Here is a 16853-nt window from a genome sequence, read left to right on the forward strand (position 1 = left end):
GCGAGAGAGAGAGCAAGAGAGACAGAGAGAGCGAGCGAGAGAGAGCGAGAGAGAGCGAGAAAGTGAGAGAATGAGCGAGAGCGAGATAGAAAGAGAGAGAGCGAGAGCAAGAGTGAGAGAGAGCGAGAGAACTAGAGCGAGAGAGAGCGAGAGTGAGAGAGCAAGCGAGAGAGCGAGAGAGAACGAGTGAGCGAGGAGAGTGAAACAGCGAGAAAGAGCGAGATAGAGACAGAGTGAGACAGAGAGCAAAAAAGCGAGAGAGTGAGAAAGAGCGAGAGAGAATGAGAGAGCGAGAGAGAGAGAGCCAGAGAGAGCAAGAGAGAGAACGAGAGAGAGCGAGAGAGAGAGATAGAGAGAGAGCAAGAGCGAGAGAGCGAGTGAGCGAGAGAGAACGAGACAGAAAGAGAGCGAGAGAGAGAGATAGAGAGCGAGAGAGCGAGTGAGCGAGAGAGAGCGAGAGTGAGAGAGAGAGAGCGAGAGCAAGAGCGAGAGAGAGCAAGAGAACGAGAGCGAGAGAGAGCAAGAGAGAGAGCGAGAGTGAGAGAGCAAGCGAGAGAGAGTGAGCAAGAACGAGAGAGAGTGAAACAGCGAGAAAGAGCGAGAGAGCGAGATAGAGACAGAGAGAGTGAGACAGAGAGCAAGAGAGAGAGAGCGAGTGAGAAAGAGCGAGAGAGCGAGATAGAACGAGAGAGAGAGCGAGAGAGCGAGAAAGAGCGAAATAGAGAGAGCAAGAGAGAGCAAGAGAGACAGAGCGAGAGAGAGAGAGCAAGAGAGAGCGAGAGAGAGCGAGAACGAGAGAAAGAGAGCGCGAGAAAGAGCGAGATAGAGAGAGCGAGAGAGCGAGCAAGAGAGCAAGAGAGAGCGAGAGAGCGAGCAAGAGAGCGAGAGAGAGCGAGAGAGAGCGAGACAGCAAGAGCGAGAGAGCGAAAAAGAGCGAGAAAGAGCGAGAGAGAGAGCGAGAGTGAGAGAGAAAGAGAGAGCGAGAGCAAGAGCGAGAGAGAGCAAGAGAACGAGAGCGAGAGCGAGAGTGAGAGAGCAAGCGAGAGAGTGAGCGAGAACGAGAGAGAGTGAAACAGAGAGAAAGAGCGAGAGAGCGAGATAGAGACAGAGAGAGACAGAGAGCAAGAAAGCGAGAGAGAGCGAGAAAGAGCGAGAGAATGAGAGAGCGAGAGCGAGAGAGCGAGTGAGCGAGAGAATGAGAAAGAGAGCGAGATAGAAAGCGAGAGTGAGTGGGCGAGAGAGAGATAGAGAGCGAGAGAGCGAGTGAGCGAGATAGAGAGCGAGAGATCGAGAGAGAGAGAAAGAGAGCGAGCGAGATAGAGAGAGAGCAAGAGCGAGAAAGAGCGAGAGAGAGCGAGATAGAAAGAGAGCGAGAGAAAGAGCGAGAGAGCGAGAGAGAGAGTGAGAGAGAGAGCGAGAGAGAACGAGTGAGCGAGAATGACAGTGAAACAGCGAGAAAGAGCGAGAGCGAGATAGAGAGAGAGAGCGAGAGAGCGAGAGAGAGAGCGAGATAGAGAGAGAGAGCGAGAAAGAGCAAGATAGAGCGAGATAGAAAGAGAGAGCGACAGAACGAGTGAGAGAAAGAGAGCGAGAGAGCGAGAGAGAACGAGAGCGAGAGTGAGAGAACGAGAGAGAGAGCGAGAGAGAACGAGAGTGAGAGTGAGAGAGAACGAGAGAGCGAGAGAGAGAGAAAGAGAGAGCGAGAGAGAACAAGAACGAGAGAAAGAGAGCATGAGAAAGAGCGAGAGAGAGCAAGATAGAGAGAGCGAGAGAGCGAGCAAGAGAGAGCGAAAGAGCGAGCAAGAGAGCAAGAGAGAGCGAGAGAGTGAGACAGCAAGAGCGCACGCACGAGAAAGAACGATAGAAAGCGAGAGAGAGAGCGAGAGAGAACGAGAGAGCGAGCGAGCGCGAGAGTGAGAGAGAACGAGAGCACGAGAGAGTGAGAGAGCGAAAGAGAGTGAGAGAAAGAGCGAGCGAGATAGAAAGACAGTGAGAGAGAGCGAGAGAGAGAGCGAGATAGAGCGAGAGTGAACGAGAGAGCGAGAGAGCGCGAGAGAGCGAGAGAGAGAGCGCGAGAGAGCGAGAGAGAGTGAGAGAGACAGAGAGAGCGAGAGATAGAGCGAGAGAGAGCGAGCGAGCGAGGGAGCGAGAGAGAGAATGAGAGAGAAAGAGAGCGAGAGAGAGAGCGAGAGAGCGAGTGAGAGAGAGAAAGAGAGAGAGACAGAGAGAGCGAGCGAGTGAGAGTGAGAGAGAGCGAGAGAGAGCGAGAAAGAGCGAGAAAGATAGAAAGAGAGAGCGAGAGCAAGAGCGAAAGAGATAGAAAGAGAGAGCGAGAGCAAGAGCGAGAGAGCGAGAGAACGAGAGCGAGAGAGAGAGCGAGAGCGAGAGAGAGCAAGCGAGAGAGAACAAGTGAGCGAGAACGAGAGTGAAACAGTGAGAAAGAGCAAGAGAGCGAGATAGAGAGAGACAGAGAGTGAGACAGAGAGCAAGAGAGAGAGCGAGAGAGAAAGAGTGAGAGAGCGAGATAGAACAAGAGAGAGAGCGAGATAGAGAGAGCGAGAGAGACAGAGCGAGAGAGCGAGAGAGCAAGAGAGAGCGAGAATGAGAGAAAGAGAGCGCGAGAAAGAGCGAGAGAGAGCGAGATAGAGAGAGCGAGAGCGCGAGCAAGACAGCAAGAGAGAGCGAGAGAGCAGGGGCGAGAGAGCGAGAAAGAGTGAGAGAGAACGAGAGCGAGAGAGCGAGAGAGATAGAGAGAGCGAGCGAGAGCGAGAGCGATATAGAAAGAGAGAGCGAGAGAACGAGTGAGCGAGAACGAGAGTGAAACAGCGAGAAAGAGCGAGTGAGCGAGAGAGAGAGCGAGAGCAAGAACGAGAGACAGTGAGAGAACGAGAGCAAGAGAGTGCGAGAGAGAGAGCGAGAGTGAGAGAGAGCAAGCGAGAGAGCGAGAGAGAACGAGCGAGAAGGAGAGTGAAACAGCGAGAAAGAGCGAGAGAGCGAGATAGAGACAGAGAGAGTGAGACAGAGAGCAAGAGAGAGCGAGAGAGCGAGAAAGAGCGAGATAGAACGAGAGAGAGAGCGAGAAAGAGCGAAATAGAGCGAGATAGAGAGAGAGACAGAGAGAGAGAGAGAGCGAGAGAACGAGAGCGAGAAAGAGCAAGAGAGAATGAGTGAGCGAGAACGAGAGAGTGAAACAGCGAGAAAGAGCGAGAGCGAGATAGAGAGAGAGACAGAGAGAGTGAGATAGAGAGCGAGAGAGAGCGAGAGAGAGCGAGAGAGAGTGAGAGGAAGAGAGCGAGAGCAAGAGAGAGCGAGAACGAGAGAGAGCGAGAGCGAGAGAGAACGAGAGAGAGAGAGCGCGAGAGAGTGAGAGAGAGCGAGAGAGAGAAAGAGAGCGAGCGAGATAGAGAGCAAGGGCGAGAAAGAGCGAGAGAGCGAGATAGAAAGAGAGAGAGCGAGAGAAAGAGAGCATGAGAAAGAGCGAGAGAGAGAGCGAGATAGAGAGCGAGAGAGCAAGAGAGCGAGAGGAGTGAGCGAGAACGAGAGAGTGAAACAGCGAGAAAGAGCGAGAGAGCGAGATAGAGAGAGAGTGAGACAGAGAGCGAGAGAAAGAGCGAGAGAGAGCGAGATAGAGAGCAAGAGAGCAAGAGAGAGAGCGAGAGAGAGCGACAGAGCGAGAGAGCGAGAGAGAGCGAGAAAGAGCGAGCGAGCGAGAGAGAGCACGAGAGAGCGAGCGAGAGAGAGCGAGCGAGCGAGAGAGAACGAAAGAGAGAGAGAAAGAGAGCGAGCGAGATAGAAAGAGAGCGAGAGCGAGAAAGAGCGAGAGCGAGATGGAAAGAGAGCGAGAGCGAGAGAAAGAGAGCCTGAGAAAGAGCAAGATAGAGAGAGAGCGAGAGAGCAAGAGAGCGAGACAGAGAGAGAGCAAGAGAGCAAGAGAGCGAGAGAGAAGGAGTGAGCGAGAACGAGAGAGAGTGAAACAGCGAGAAAGAGCGAGAGAGCGAGATAGAGAGAGACAGAGTGAGACAGAGAGCGAGAGAGAGAGAGAGAGCGAGAGAGAGCGACAGAGCGAGAGAGCGAGAAAGAGCGAGAGAGAGCGAGATAGAAAGAGAGAGAGCGAGATAGAGCGAACGAGAGAGCGAGAGTGAGAGAGAGCGAGAGAGAGAGCGAGAGAGAGAACGAGAGAGAGCGAGATAGAGCAAGAGAGAGCGAGAGCAAGAGAGCAAGAGAGAGAGAGAGAGAGTAAGAGAGAAATAGAGAAAGAAAGGAATATTCTGTTTATCTATCTATCTATCATGTTATTGTTATTGTTTTGAGATGGATTGTGCTATATGGCCCAAGGGGTGCTGGGACTCATTATATAACCCAGTCTGGCCTTGAACTTATGACAATCCCTGTACTTTCCAGTGTTGATATTATACGTATGGACCACCATGCCAACCTTCAATTGAGTTATATTATTAAAAAATACTTAAGAATTATAGACCATCGTTCTCTAATTGTTTCAACCTTAAAAAATTCCATACAATGGAAATTTGACAGAAAAAAAACTAAGCTAGATCAAGTATATTGCTTTTAATTAAGATTATACTAAAATAATATGTAATTTCTACAGTTGCTCAGTCTTAACATAGAATGCTACAGATTAGTCCGAAAACAAAAAATAACAAAATAATAATGCTCTTTCTCCAAAATGAAGCTTTGCACATATTAAAAATGAAAACATAAAATCATAAACTGTTTTCTCATCATCTGATTTGGTCCTCCTTATTCCAGTAAAACTGGGTATGAGCTAATCTGTACAAATTACATATAGCAAACAATAAATTAGGCTCAGAAACAGTACCTTCACTGCAAACTCCATGTTGGAAGCTGAATGTATGCATCGCTTGCAAACAGAGTAAGATCCAATACCAATATCCTCTTGCAGTTCATAGACTTCACTAAATTGAGCAGCATTTCCATTTATCTGTTTTTTTTAAAAACAAATACTAAGGATAATGAATTTCACATTTGCTTCATTTTGTCCTAATAATCACATATCTTAAAGATTAAAAAATACAAAAATTCTAGAAATTTTACCAATATTTAAAAATCGCCTATATAAATTCTGAAACAACTCTATATTGTAGGCTTTCTAAAATCCCAAAACAATGTGATGAATTTACTAGTTTATAAATAACTGACACTTTCTTGCCAAAAACAGACATATAAATATAATTAAAGGTAATTACTATCTGCTCTCCCCCCAACATACAGAAACACCTTTAACTCAGTTACACTGATAAAATGAAGTCATTAAAAATTACCTTTTAATAACTATTAAACATCCATTATTAAGAAGTGAGAGAAATACTTATCCTGAAACTAAACATTGTGATGATGATACAGAATTTACCTGGATGATTGGTAATACATTTGCACTTGTAACAGGAGTGATTTTATATTCTTCTGCAATGGAAGTTGCCACAAAGCTGAATCCTTTGAAGAGTTGATGAGTATTTGCACTGGCTGGCAGACCAGGAGAATCTAGTATTTAAAAAGTTTATATTTTACTAGAATTACGCAGAATTTTATGATTACAATATCAAGAGTTTTTTAAAAAAGGAAACACTAAATGTCACAGTCTGACATACTATAAATATGACTCATACTTTCTCTTCATTCTTTGTAGACAGACATGTTTCATGTGTTCAATAATTTTTTTTTTTCGGTTTTTCGAGACAGGGTTCTCTGTGTAGCTTTGCGCCTTTCCTGGAACACACTTGGTAGTCCAGGCTGGCCTCGAACTCACAGAGATCCGCCTGGCTCTGCCTCCCGAGTGCTGGGACTAAAGGCATGCGCCACCACCACCCGGCTCAATAATTTTTATTAATGGCTGCATCCTCACTACCAAAAAACACATAGTAGGGATTCAATATTTCTTGAATGAGTACATGAAACAGATGTAACTAAAAGTAAATTAGATCAAATTCTAAACCAAACCAATGCATAGCTCATGTTTTACCTCCTACTATTATCTAGAAAATTATTAGCCTGTGAAGGAATTTACAAAAAACAGAGAAAACCTTCCATATTTTCTCGTTCTCCATACTTCTGTGATAAACATTTTCCAATCAAATTGTAATAATGCTGGATATAAGACCTACATTTCCACAAACACCAAACTAATTTTCTACAAACATATTTTTTTACTGAAAAATTTAATTTATTTAATAATTACTAGAACAAAAGCCTTGGTTATGAACAAAAATGTATTACCTTTAGGTGTTTTGGTAGTAAATTCAGGATCAAAACAAAAAGTATCATCTGCTTTTCCAGAAGCAGGTCTGAAAGGAGGCTGGACTTCTCTTCTATATAATTTCTAAAGGTAATGTAGTAATGAAAAAACATTTAACATTTTAAAATTCATTAACACATATTGGGCATTCCTAATACAAAACCTAAAATTCAAATGCTCTAAAAGATTTTGAATGTTAACATGATAGCTTAATGGGACAAGCTGTAGCTAAAAAACAGACACACTAAATTATGGTATGAAATTATCTTCGAGTTGCATGAATAAGGTATATATTAAACACAAAATAATTTCATATTACTTAGGTTCTAATGTCAAATTCATTCACTTCCTTTCATATATATGCACACATACATACAAACGCAATACACACACACACACACACATACACACACACATAATAAATTCCAAAACCAGGAAAAATTTAAACATTTTGAGATATGCAACCTAGACTCAGTTTGAGAAAACACAACATGATATTGACAATCAGAAGCCTCAAAATATTTACACAGGTTTCAGATAACTGTTAACCAAATTCTATAATAATTGAGATGTAATGTCCAAAATCTAATGAAGCCAGAGAACATATATAACATTATAGTGATATAACAGCTTGCACTGTAAGCAAGTAAAGATGTTCACTTCTGGATATGAAAAGAAATTCTCCCTAGAGCTATGGCCATACAAAGAATATCACAATGTAAACATTTTGAGATTAACAAAATCAATAATTAGACAATTTTCATGAATATTTCATCTAAAATAGTTTGTTTCCATATAAGATTAAATACTCTTCTTACTTAATAGTCTAAGTTCCTAAACTGTGTATGTTTTAAAAATACAGATGGGTAAACAAGATCGCAGCTGAATAAGATGCTCTGACAATCTCTTGTCCATAAACACACCAAGTGGAACTGCCATTCAGTTACCAAGCCAGCTTCAACAGACATAAGGAAATGAAGCAAGTGATCATAATGCAAAATAAGGACTCATTCAAAGATAAAGGCAGGAAAGAAAACTGCATGCTGTTTACAACAAATCCATTTTGCCATTAACAACATGCAGAGTGAAAGTGAAGTCATGAAGTATAACAGTTTATATCAAATGAACTGATAAAACAAATTCTGAGTGGCCATACATCAAATAAAATAGAGTTGAAGTCCTAAGTACTAAAAACAGACAAACAAGGTCTTTATATAATGAGAAAGAGGTCAAGTCAGCAAGAAAACTGACACAACTAAATGTACATTGTAACTAATATTAAACAAATATATAAATAATAATAGATCTAAAGAAAGACCAAGCTCACCTGGAATAACAGTCAGGAAGTTCACCACTCCACTCAACCAACAAGACACAACAATGTTAAAACTTTCCCTATAACAAATGGACTAAACATATATCTACCAAAAATTCCACCGAATAGCTTCAAATAAGCACGGTGGACTTTCTCCAGGACAGACCATAGGACAGGCCATAAAAACAATTCTCAATGAATTTGGAAGCACTTAAATCACATAAAGTATCTTTTTCATAATAGTACAATAAAACTACAAACCAGTAACAACATGAATTTTGGAAACTTTGTAAATACAAAGTAATCAAATATTTTACATTTGAACAATTAATGGATTGAAGGAGAAAATCCAACAAGAATTTGCAAAATTTGAAACTAATGGCAGAAACAAGTAACAAAAATACTACCTATAATGCCTATATTTAAAAATCAAATAATTTTCAAATAAATAACTTATTACTATATTTTAAGGAACTAGAAAAGTAAGTTCTTCTAAGACAAGATTATCAATCTTGGCATATAAATTAAAATATGGATAATTTAGCAGAATTTCTCAATGTTTTTAATTCATATCATCCACAAACTTAAGTATCTATAGTGAGTTTTTTTAATTTAATTTGTTCTAATGCATAACAATGAACAATCTGAAATTAAAAAATACCTGGGTTTATTATTATTACTTATAAGAATCTGTCACAGCCTGACTCATTTTTCCCTATCTTATCCTCTTTTCATCTAGAGTAGAAGTACAACATTAATCATATTATAACAATTCCAACTATTTCCATACATCTACTACTTGAAGGTATTGCCATGCTATATGATAACTATAAACAAAAATGTCAGACTCAATATAAAACAAATGCATTATGTTTATCCACAGTCTCTGCCACTGATTCTCAAGAAGTTTGCTCATTTTAATATAACTTATTTACTAACATACTTATATTCAACTTACATTCCAGTCAATAGATGCAAAAAAACCATGTTGTTTGACTTCTTCAACTCCTTCTGATCCTATAATATGGAAATAATTTTAATGGCATCATTTTTTTAATCTTTCTAATTGGCTCCTATGCTATTCGATATTAAACAAGACTCTACATTTTCCCTAGATTCCTTATAGTGAAATAGCTATGATTTCTTGTCTTGTATTAATTTGTCCTTTATCTACTATTCATAAAAAAGAAAACTGATGTGCACACAGTGAAAGGTATAAGTCAAGACGAAATACTAAGTACTAAACTGTTTCGTAACAACTACAATTTGTTTAACTATAATATTAAACTAAGTAACTGTTATTCACAATTCAACTTATGTCTCCTATTCATATACTATGTTAAACTCTACAAAAGAGAAACTAGCACTGTAATTTTCACACAAGGACATAGATATCAGGATCTAGGAAAAGGCAATATATCTTGGAAGGGATGTTTTAATTATCAATACACAGTAAACTGCATTTTTTTCAAAAGACAACCTATATGATATACATGATACTACATGTTGAACCAAACTTTTCATTAACTAGACTATTTCATGTTTCAATCATAAGCAAATTTTTAATTTTATATAAATTACTAAAAGTCCAAAATTCCAATATAAATATACAGTAAATATAAATGAAGTTAAACTAGAATATACAAAAATAGTGTTACTTGTTTAGTATATGTAGTACATTGTTATAAAGGTTAAATAACATTAATAATACCTAATCTATTTGCTGGATTCCTTTTGAATAACATCCTTAAAAGACTTTGTGCTTCAGCACTAAGAAATTGAGGCATTCCAAGTTTTGCTCTGAAAAACATTGTAGAAAATTTCACTTAAATCTATACACAATAAGTCAATAAATCTCAAAGTTAATTTTAAAATTTTAAGGAGTCCCCAATATGTTAGAATAAGAGAAAAACACAAAAATAGTTTAAATCTTTGCTGAAAACCACATTAAGATTTTAATACTAGAGGCAAGAATTTTTTCCCTATATAAAATAGTGTTTCTACTTACTTCAGTATCATATTCATGGTCTCATTTCTGTCTTTACCTTGAAATGGCAAAGTGCCAGTAAGCATTTCAAACTAGAAAATAAAATAACCACAATTTATTACAACTTAGAATACCTAATTAAATTTGTTTTAAAACACAAGACTTATGGTACATGATTATTAAGTCATGCGGGATTCAGATGACAGTGGCTGAAAACACAATTAGAAATGATAACAAGCCTGCTAGCCAAGCGGTGGTGGCGCACGCCTTTAATCCCAGCACTCAGAAGGCAGAGGCAGGTGGATCTCTGTGAGTTCGAGGTCAGCCTGGGCTACAGAGTGAGTTCCAAAAAAAGTTTCAAAGCTACACAGAGAAACCCTGTTTCAAAAAACCAAAACAAAACAAAAAACAAGGCGGCTATGTATATCTCTATGTAGGGTTCAACAGAGTTGAGCTGCAGCAGATGGAACCAACCACTTTAATTTGACTTCTAACATTTCTAAGTTCTCAAAGTGCAACCTGAAAATAAGTTGTTTTATAAACAAAGGTATTACTTAAGCAAGTAATAATGGAAAAATTAAACATGCACCAAAGGATCTGGGATTTACTAAGGCCAAGAAAAGTTTTAAATAGTAACCATTCCAAATTCCTTTTAATCCCAAAACAAAAATATAAAAATTAAGAAACAGAATTCCAAAATTAGAGGTAAGGCCAGGCGTGGTGGTGTATTCCTATAATATCATTTATTCTGGAGTATTAAGCCAAAGAATTACATGTTCAATGCCTGCCTGAGCTACACTGTCAGTTTAAGGCCAGCCTGGATACCTTTAGAAAGGTCTTACCTCAAACTAATTTTTTAAAAAGGTCTTTGGACACCAGTCAGTGGTAGAGTACTTGTTAGCATAAGCAAGACCTTGGGATTAAATTCAGTACCCCAAAAGGTAGGAAAAAAAGTAGAACATAAGAGGCCCATACACATGTTTGTCTGTGTACAATAACACATTTTAAAAAAGAAAAAAATGGAGACATTTGCCACTCAGTTTGGATCCCCAGTACCCAAATAAAATCTGGGTGTGGCAGGCATGCATCCTTAACCTCAGTACTGTGAGAACAAAAACAAGTGAATCTCCAATTGTACCCCTGGAGCTTGCTAGTCAGCCGGTCTAGCTAAACTGATGAGATACCGGTCCAATAAGAAAGAGGCCCTCTCTCAATAATAAAGTTAAGTTCAACCGAGGAAGACACATGTTGTCAACTTCTGCTCTGCCCCCCGACACACACAAACACATACGCACACACATACATACACAAACACACGAATATTCACACAAAAAATTATAGCACTAACAATTATATTTCAAACTCAAATTGACCAATGGTTTTGGCGTCAGTCCTCTGTTCATTTAAGCTGAACTCATAACCTTAGTTACTTTATGCATTAATCTCTTTTATACCATGACAACATCAAATTGGCTGCTCCAACCTCATCCTCTCTCAAGATCTACGTTTCTCACCCAAATCTATAGCAATAGTTTATATGATGGTATACATACGAAATGGGAGAGAACATCTAAGAATTCTACCTCCTCATAAAAAAACTTGGTTAGGCAGCGTCCCCCTCTCAGTGTTGTATTATCTTTTCATAGTCTCCAAATGATTCCAGTTTTTTCTTCAGTGTCCCTCTTTACTAACAGTTAACCTGTGCTACATGTCAATGCATTACTTCCCTATCAGCTGCCATTAGTTATTTCTACCAGTATAGCTCTTTTACTAACCTACTTTTCTTTCATATCTCTAAATTCATATTTAGAAGTATATTTTAGAGGTATCATTATCTTTGGATCATCTCCTTCATTTTATCTGTGTCATTCAGTCAGCTACTAAGGTTAGTTATATGTTATCTGAAATGCCTTCAAAATTTACTTTTTCATAAATTCTAATCTTATGAAAATATTGAAAGATTTTATTTTCCTGTTTCTGGGGATTTTTTCCCTCCCATTTCCAATCTATTTATAATGCTGCCAAGGTTGATCTTCCTAAAAATGTAAATTTTCTTCACCATCCTGATTCAGACTATAAACAGTTTACAAATACCAAAAGAATCGCATGGAAAGTGTATAGGTTTATACCTGCACTTTCACCCTTACTCTTGACTTCTCTAGTCAAACCGGTTTCCCGAAGATTTGCTAATCAATACGATCACAATAGTCGGTTTTTCTTAACATGCAATTATGAAATTTTATCTATCCTTCAAGGCTTAAGTCCCACCTCTTTCATCTAATCAACTTTTAAATCAAGTGTTCTTCAAACTTTAAGATACTTTTGGATAGTTTCCTTAGCCAGATCGTGTGTTTTCTGTAAATCGAAAACGTTGTGATTTAATTAGTTTCTACAATACTGCGTTCCGTGAATGCCTCCTTTTATCAGATATTTAGGATATGGCAGTGTCGTGTCGTGTATCATTTCATGATACATGGGCGAAAATGGGTAATCAGACTTCATACGAAAACTGCCGGGATTCATGTATAAACTAATACAGTATCCCCTGTATTTAGAAGTTATATAAATGCCCCCATATTAGTTTCTGAGTGAGATAAAGAAAATATTATAGGATACAAACTAAGTATTTCTAGGACAGGTGTGAAACAATTAGACGAATAAGATGGTGGTAAATTCTGTGATACCTAATAAAAATAGCATATAAGTGTTGGTAAGAGCTAGAGACACCTAGAAGTTTTCTAAAAGTCAGATGCAAATAGTTTATATAGAAATCTTGCCATTTATCTTTTCAATAGCAACATTAAAAGGAAGACATTAAAACCCAGACCTTATTGCTTGCCAATCACAACATTGTAAACATTAGTCACGAATTATCAGAAGAAACCTTTTCTAAGCTGACACAAAAATTTAACTGAATATCCTAAATAGTATTAACTATATATTGATATAATGAAGGAAAATAATACAGCTTACCATAAGTACACCATACGACCACCAATCAGCACTCTGAGAATGGCCTCGTCTATTTACCACTTCAGGAGCCATGTACTCTACAGTACCACAAAATGAATATGCCTTCTTTTCTTGATCCACTGACTCTTTGCTAAGCCCAAAATCTATGTGTTACCAAAAATAGAAGTTGGAAAAGTTCAGGAAATAGGAAATACCAAAAGACAAAATAATGAATTAAATATTCAAACAATTTACTTTGGCCTAAATTACCCTTGAGAAAGATAATTTGAAACAAATAACAGAAATCAGTCTATATTTAATGTTGAAGCTCTTTAAGAACATTTAAAGATTGTTGAGGCAAATATCTCCCTCAAAATACATTTTATCAGGTCTATAATTTTGAGGGATGAAAAATTTAACCAAAGCTGTCATATTATCCTAAGTATAATATAGTCATTTGTACTTTAAAAATACTACAAAAGCACAGTTCGTATGGACAAACTTGCATTTGTGTCTAAAGCCTTCACAGAACCAATGGATCAATATGAAATCAATATTCTCTGCAAAAGTAATAGAAAACTGGAAATTTGAATTTAAAAAGGAGTATTATATTACCACTAAACACCTTGCAAATAGCTTATCAGCATACATAAGATATATGTAAGATATTTATACTGAAAGTAGAAACTGTGATAAAAGAAATGTCATTCTAAATAAATGCAAAGATATAGTGAGTTTATACACTGGTGATTCAATAGTTAATTTTTTAATTCTTCTAACAAAGACCAACAGAATCAATGAAATGTCAATAAAATTTCTAGTAAGATTTCTTTGGGAGAATCAACAATATAAAAATAATGCAGTTGTTATATACTCAATTATTTGAACATGTAAAATAGTGTTTTTACAGTTACTTTCTAGTTTTTTTTTATCAGGTGGATCTGAGTAAACATTTCAGTGGTGGCTCTTGTTTTTTCCCTAAGTCCTGCAGTTTTTGTTTTTTGTTTTTTTTAAATATGATTTTGGAAAATGAAGTGATTAGGGTCACATATACCTATAACAAAACTGGCTTCATTTCTGATGAAAATGAAAAGCAATTCCATTGAGGAAGAGCAGTCATTTAAACAAAGAGTGCCAGAACAAATTTGTATATAAATATAAAAAACACATTGTATTTATATCATAACCAAACCTTAACTGAAAATGCACCACAGAATTAAATATAAAAGTTAAAACTACAAAAAGAAAATAGGGAATAAAATCTTTCTGATTCTGTGTTAGACAAAGATTTCTTGGGCATAACATCAAAAGTATAATCCACAGAAGAAGAAAAATTTAATGCACACCATGTCATCAAAATAAAAAAAATGTGCTTAAAAATAACTGTGGAGATATTTGCAATTGTTAGCTGCTGAGAGAGAGGAAGCGAGCTGGCTCGAAGACTATAGCCTTGGTAGGTTGACCACTCTCCAGGGGAAAACCACACATCCATGAATATTCTGGCAGCACACATTGGTCTTGAAGGACTTTTTTTAAAGGGGTACAAAATTTTTAACAAGAAGGGCACAAACTTGAGTAGGTAGGAATGGGTGCATGGATCTGGGAAAAGTTGGGGGAGAAGATGGAATATGATTTAAAAAAACTATATGAAACTCTGAGAACTAATAATTTTAAGATACATTAAAAAAATAAAAAACAAGACTATAGAGACATAGCATTATCTACTGATTTGTATTTGGACCACTAAAAAAAAAAATCTAACATTAGCAAGAAAACAATCCAGTTTTTACAAATGGTCAAAAGATTTTTGTAAACATTTTTGTAAAGACATAAATACATGAAAAATGACAGTATCATTAGTTATTAGCAAAAAAAACATGTTGAGAGGTGTGCTTTTTAGAATAGCTAAAATAACTATCACACTTTCAATAGGTTTGGAAAATGTACAACCACTTTGAAAAAGAATCTGGAAGTTTCTTATTAAATATATATTTACCATAAAAGTAAGTAATGGTGTTCTTAGCAATTTACTCAAATAAAACTGTTCATTAATGCTTATCCAATTAATTAATTGCTTATAATAGCTTTATTCATAATTGCTCAAAATATGAAACAAGTGTCCCTCAAATGGGAAACACCAAGACACCATCATAAATTCTAGTTTTTAAAACACTAGTAAACAATTTTAAAGAAAGCAAACCACTGACATATAACAATATGGATGAATTTCAAATGCACTATCAATCCTAAAATAAAAGCTAAAGTTAGAAGTCCTAGAAGTCCTCCATGCTCCACCTAGTCATCCCTCTCTACTCCTCCCTCACTCATTCCCTGGAGAACGTTTATCTTTCTTACTATCCCTCAAAGCTCCGCTTCAATAGTGTACCATGATGGACTCATAGTGTGTGACCATTTTACCATAGCTTCTTTCAATTTAGCAACAGGTGTTCAATGTTCCTCCATGCGCAGTAATCACTTCATATTGAATTTCTTTTTAAAATTTCATTTCCTTTAAATTTTTAATTGACATAAAATATTCATTGACAGGTTATGGTATTAAATGTGATAGTATATAGTAAAGCAATTATTAAATTACAGTAATTAGCATTTTCATTTCCTCAAATGTTTTAAATGTGTTAGAGTCTTCTAAATCTCCTGTGGTTATTTTGAAATGTATACTTAATTGAATGCTATAGGACATTAAAATTATTTTCTCCCCTCTAAAAAAGGAAAATAGAATAAGGATCCATCACCAGAAGGATCAGAACAATGAGTTTTACTGTATGCAAACTACTCCCAATTTCCAAAATAAAAAAAATATAATCCCAATGTTATTCTCTTCAGTTCATTAATTCAGGCTCTCAAAACTGATTTCCAAACCATGTTCAATATTTTCATTTAGACAATCACTTGTATAAGTTTGTGATCTTATTAAACTATCTCCATTCTCTTCATTTCAGACATAATGCATGCCTATAATTAGAGCACTTAGAAGACGAAGGCAGGAGCTCTACAAGTTCCTGTCTCAAAACATACATATGAAAGAGATGGAACAGGATATGTTTGAAGTACTTGGAGGTGTGTTCTCTCACGTTCAGGTTTACTTCAGTCTACAAAGTAACAGATTGATCCTTTCTGTTTACATTGATACATTATATTACATAATTTAGAGTGACTTAACTTTAAAACATTACCAATTCAAACTTCTTTGTAAAAAAATACATCTTCATTTTCTTGGTTATAGCTTTCCAAAACTTAAACATAGAATTTACTATGTACTGAAAACATGTAACTTTTTGAGATTAACTCACTCAATATAATGCCTTTGTCATCTACCTAAATTATTGAGAAATCAATGGTTCTAGCCTTTAATTGCTCAGTAGCCCATCACAAGGAAATAACACATGGGTTGTTTATTTATTAACCCTTTAAAATCATTAAGGTCGCTTCCAGTCTTGACCTGTTGTAAACAGATGTCCTGAGAAGTGCAAATATCAAATTGCTCCACAAAACTGTGTTATATAACGTTCTCAAAATAACAAAATCATTGAGATATAGAACAGAAAATTTACTGAAAATTTAGGGATATATAGGAGTTTATCACCATTTTTTCAGATGTGACAAGTACTTAGTTAATTCTTTCAGTATAAAATAAAACTAAAATCTACTATTTTTACCTAAAATAATTTTAATTAGTAGAGTACCTCCACTGTAGAATTTTGAAATGTATTCAGAATACACTGAAATTATGCAACCTTTAAATGAATCTTAATAAACTAGAGACACAAAATGCAACTTAAATAAAACCCAAAACAGATTATAGGATTAGAAAAATATGTACCAGAATGATGAAAAATAATTAAATAATATGCTCAATAGTATATAAGAAAATATGCATACCTGTTAACTTGATATGTCCTATTTCATCAAGCAAGATGCTGTAAATAAAAATTCATATTAAATATGATAAAAACAAAATACATAAAAATCATAAATATAAAGTTGGTCACCATTTTCACATTCAGCATTTTGAAACCAAATACATAAAAGTGGTAAATATAAAATTACTCACTATTTGATATACTTGGAAATTTTCAATTATTATTTTAAAAATAAAAGTATATTATGGAGATTATTTTGAACAAGTAAATTTTATGTAACTGTATCATGCATCAAAATTTCAGAAAATTTGTCAATGCTTAATAAAATATGACAAAATATATTTTAGTTTAAAAACTGTACCATATATATGTATAAGGATGGGGACACAGGAAGGCACTTGCAACCAAGATTGACAGACTGATATCTGGCTCCCACATATGGAA

The 16853-nt window shown here is 36.6% G+C and overlaps 1 protein-coding gene across 4 annotated transcripts in view; it reads right to left on the reverse strand.

The window, feature by feature from the left end:
* Positions 1-16853, reverse strand: part of Rps6ka6 (ribosomal protein S6 kinase A6) — a 207942-nt gene that overhangs the window by 35727 nt on the left and 155362 nt on the right. For all 4 annotated transcript variants that reach the window (XM_052734805.1, XM_052734824.1, XM_052734833.1 and 1 more), the window contains 8 exons: positions 16429-16466; positions 12550-12692; positions 9598-9668; positions 9301-9389; positions 8548-8606; positions 6256-6358; positions 5393-5523; positions 4841-4963 (listed from right to left, as the gene is read on the reverse strand). In XM_052734805.1, the coding sequence (XP_052590765.1) occupies positions 4841-4963; positions 5393-5523; positions 6256-6358; positions 8548-8606; positions 9301-9389; positions 9598-9668; positions 12550-12692; positions 16429-16466 (757 nt within the window). The remainder of the gene's footprint in view (positions 1-4840; positions 4964-5392; positions 5524-6255; positions 6359-8547; positions 8607-9300; positions 9390-9597; positions 9669-12549; positions 12693-16428; positions 16467-16853) is intronic.

This window comes from Peromyscus californicus, unplaced genomic scaffold (assembly GCF_007827085.1).
Source record: "Peromyscus californicus insignis strain IS unplaced genomic scaffold, ASM782708v3 Scaffold_10__1_contigs__length_136768540, whole genome shotgun sequence".
NCBI classification, from domain to species: Eukaryota; Metazoa; Chordata; class Mammalia; order Rodentia; family Cricetidae; genus Peromyscus; species Peromyscus californicus.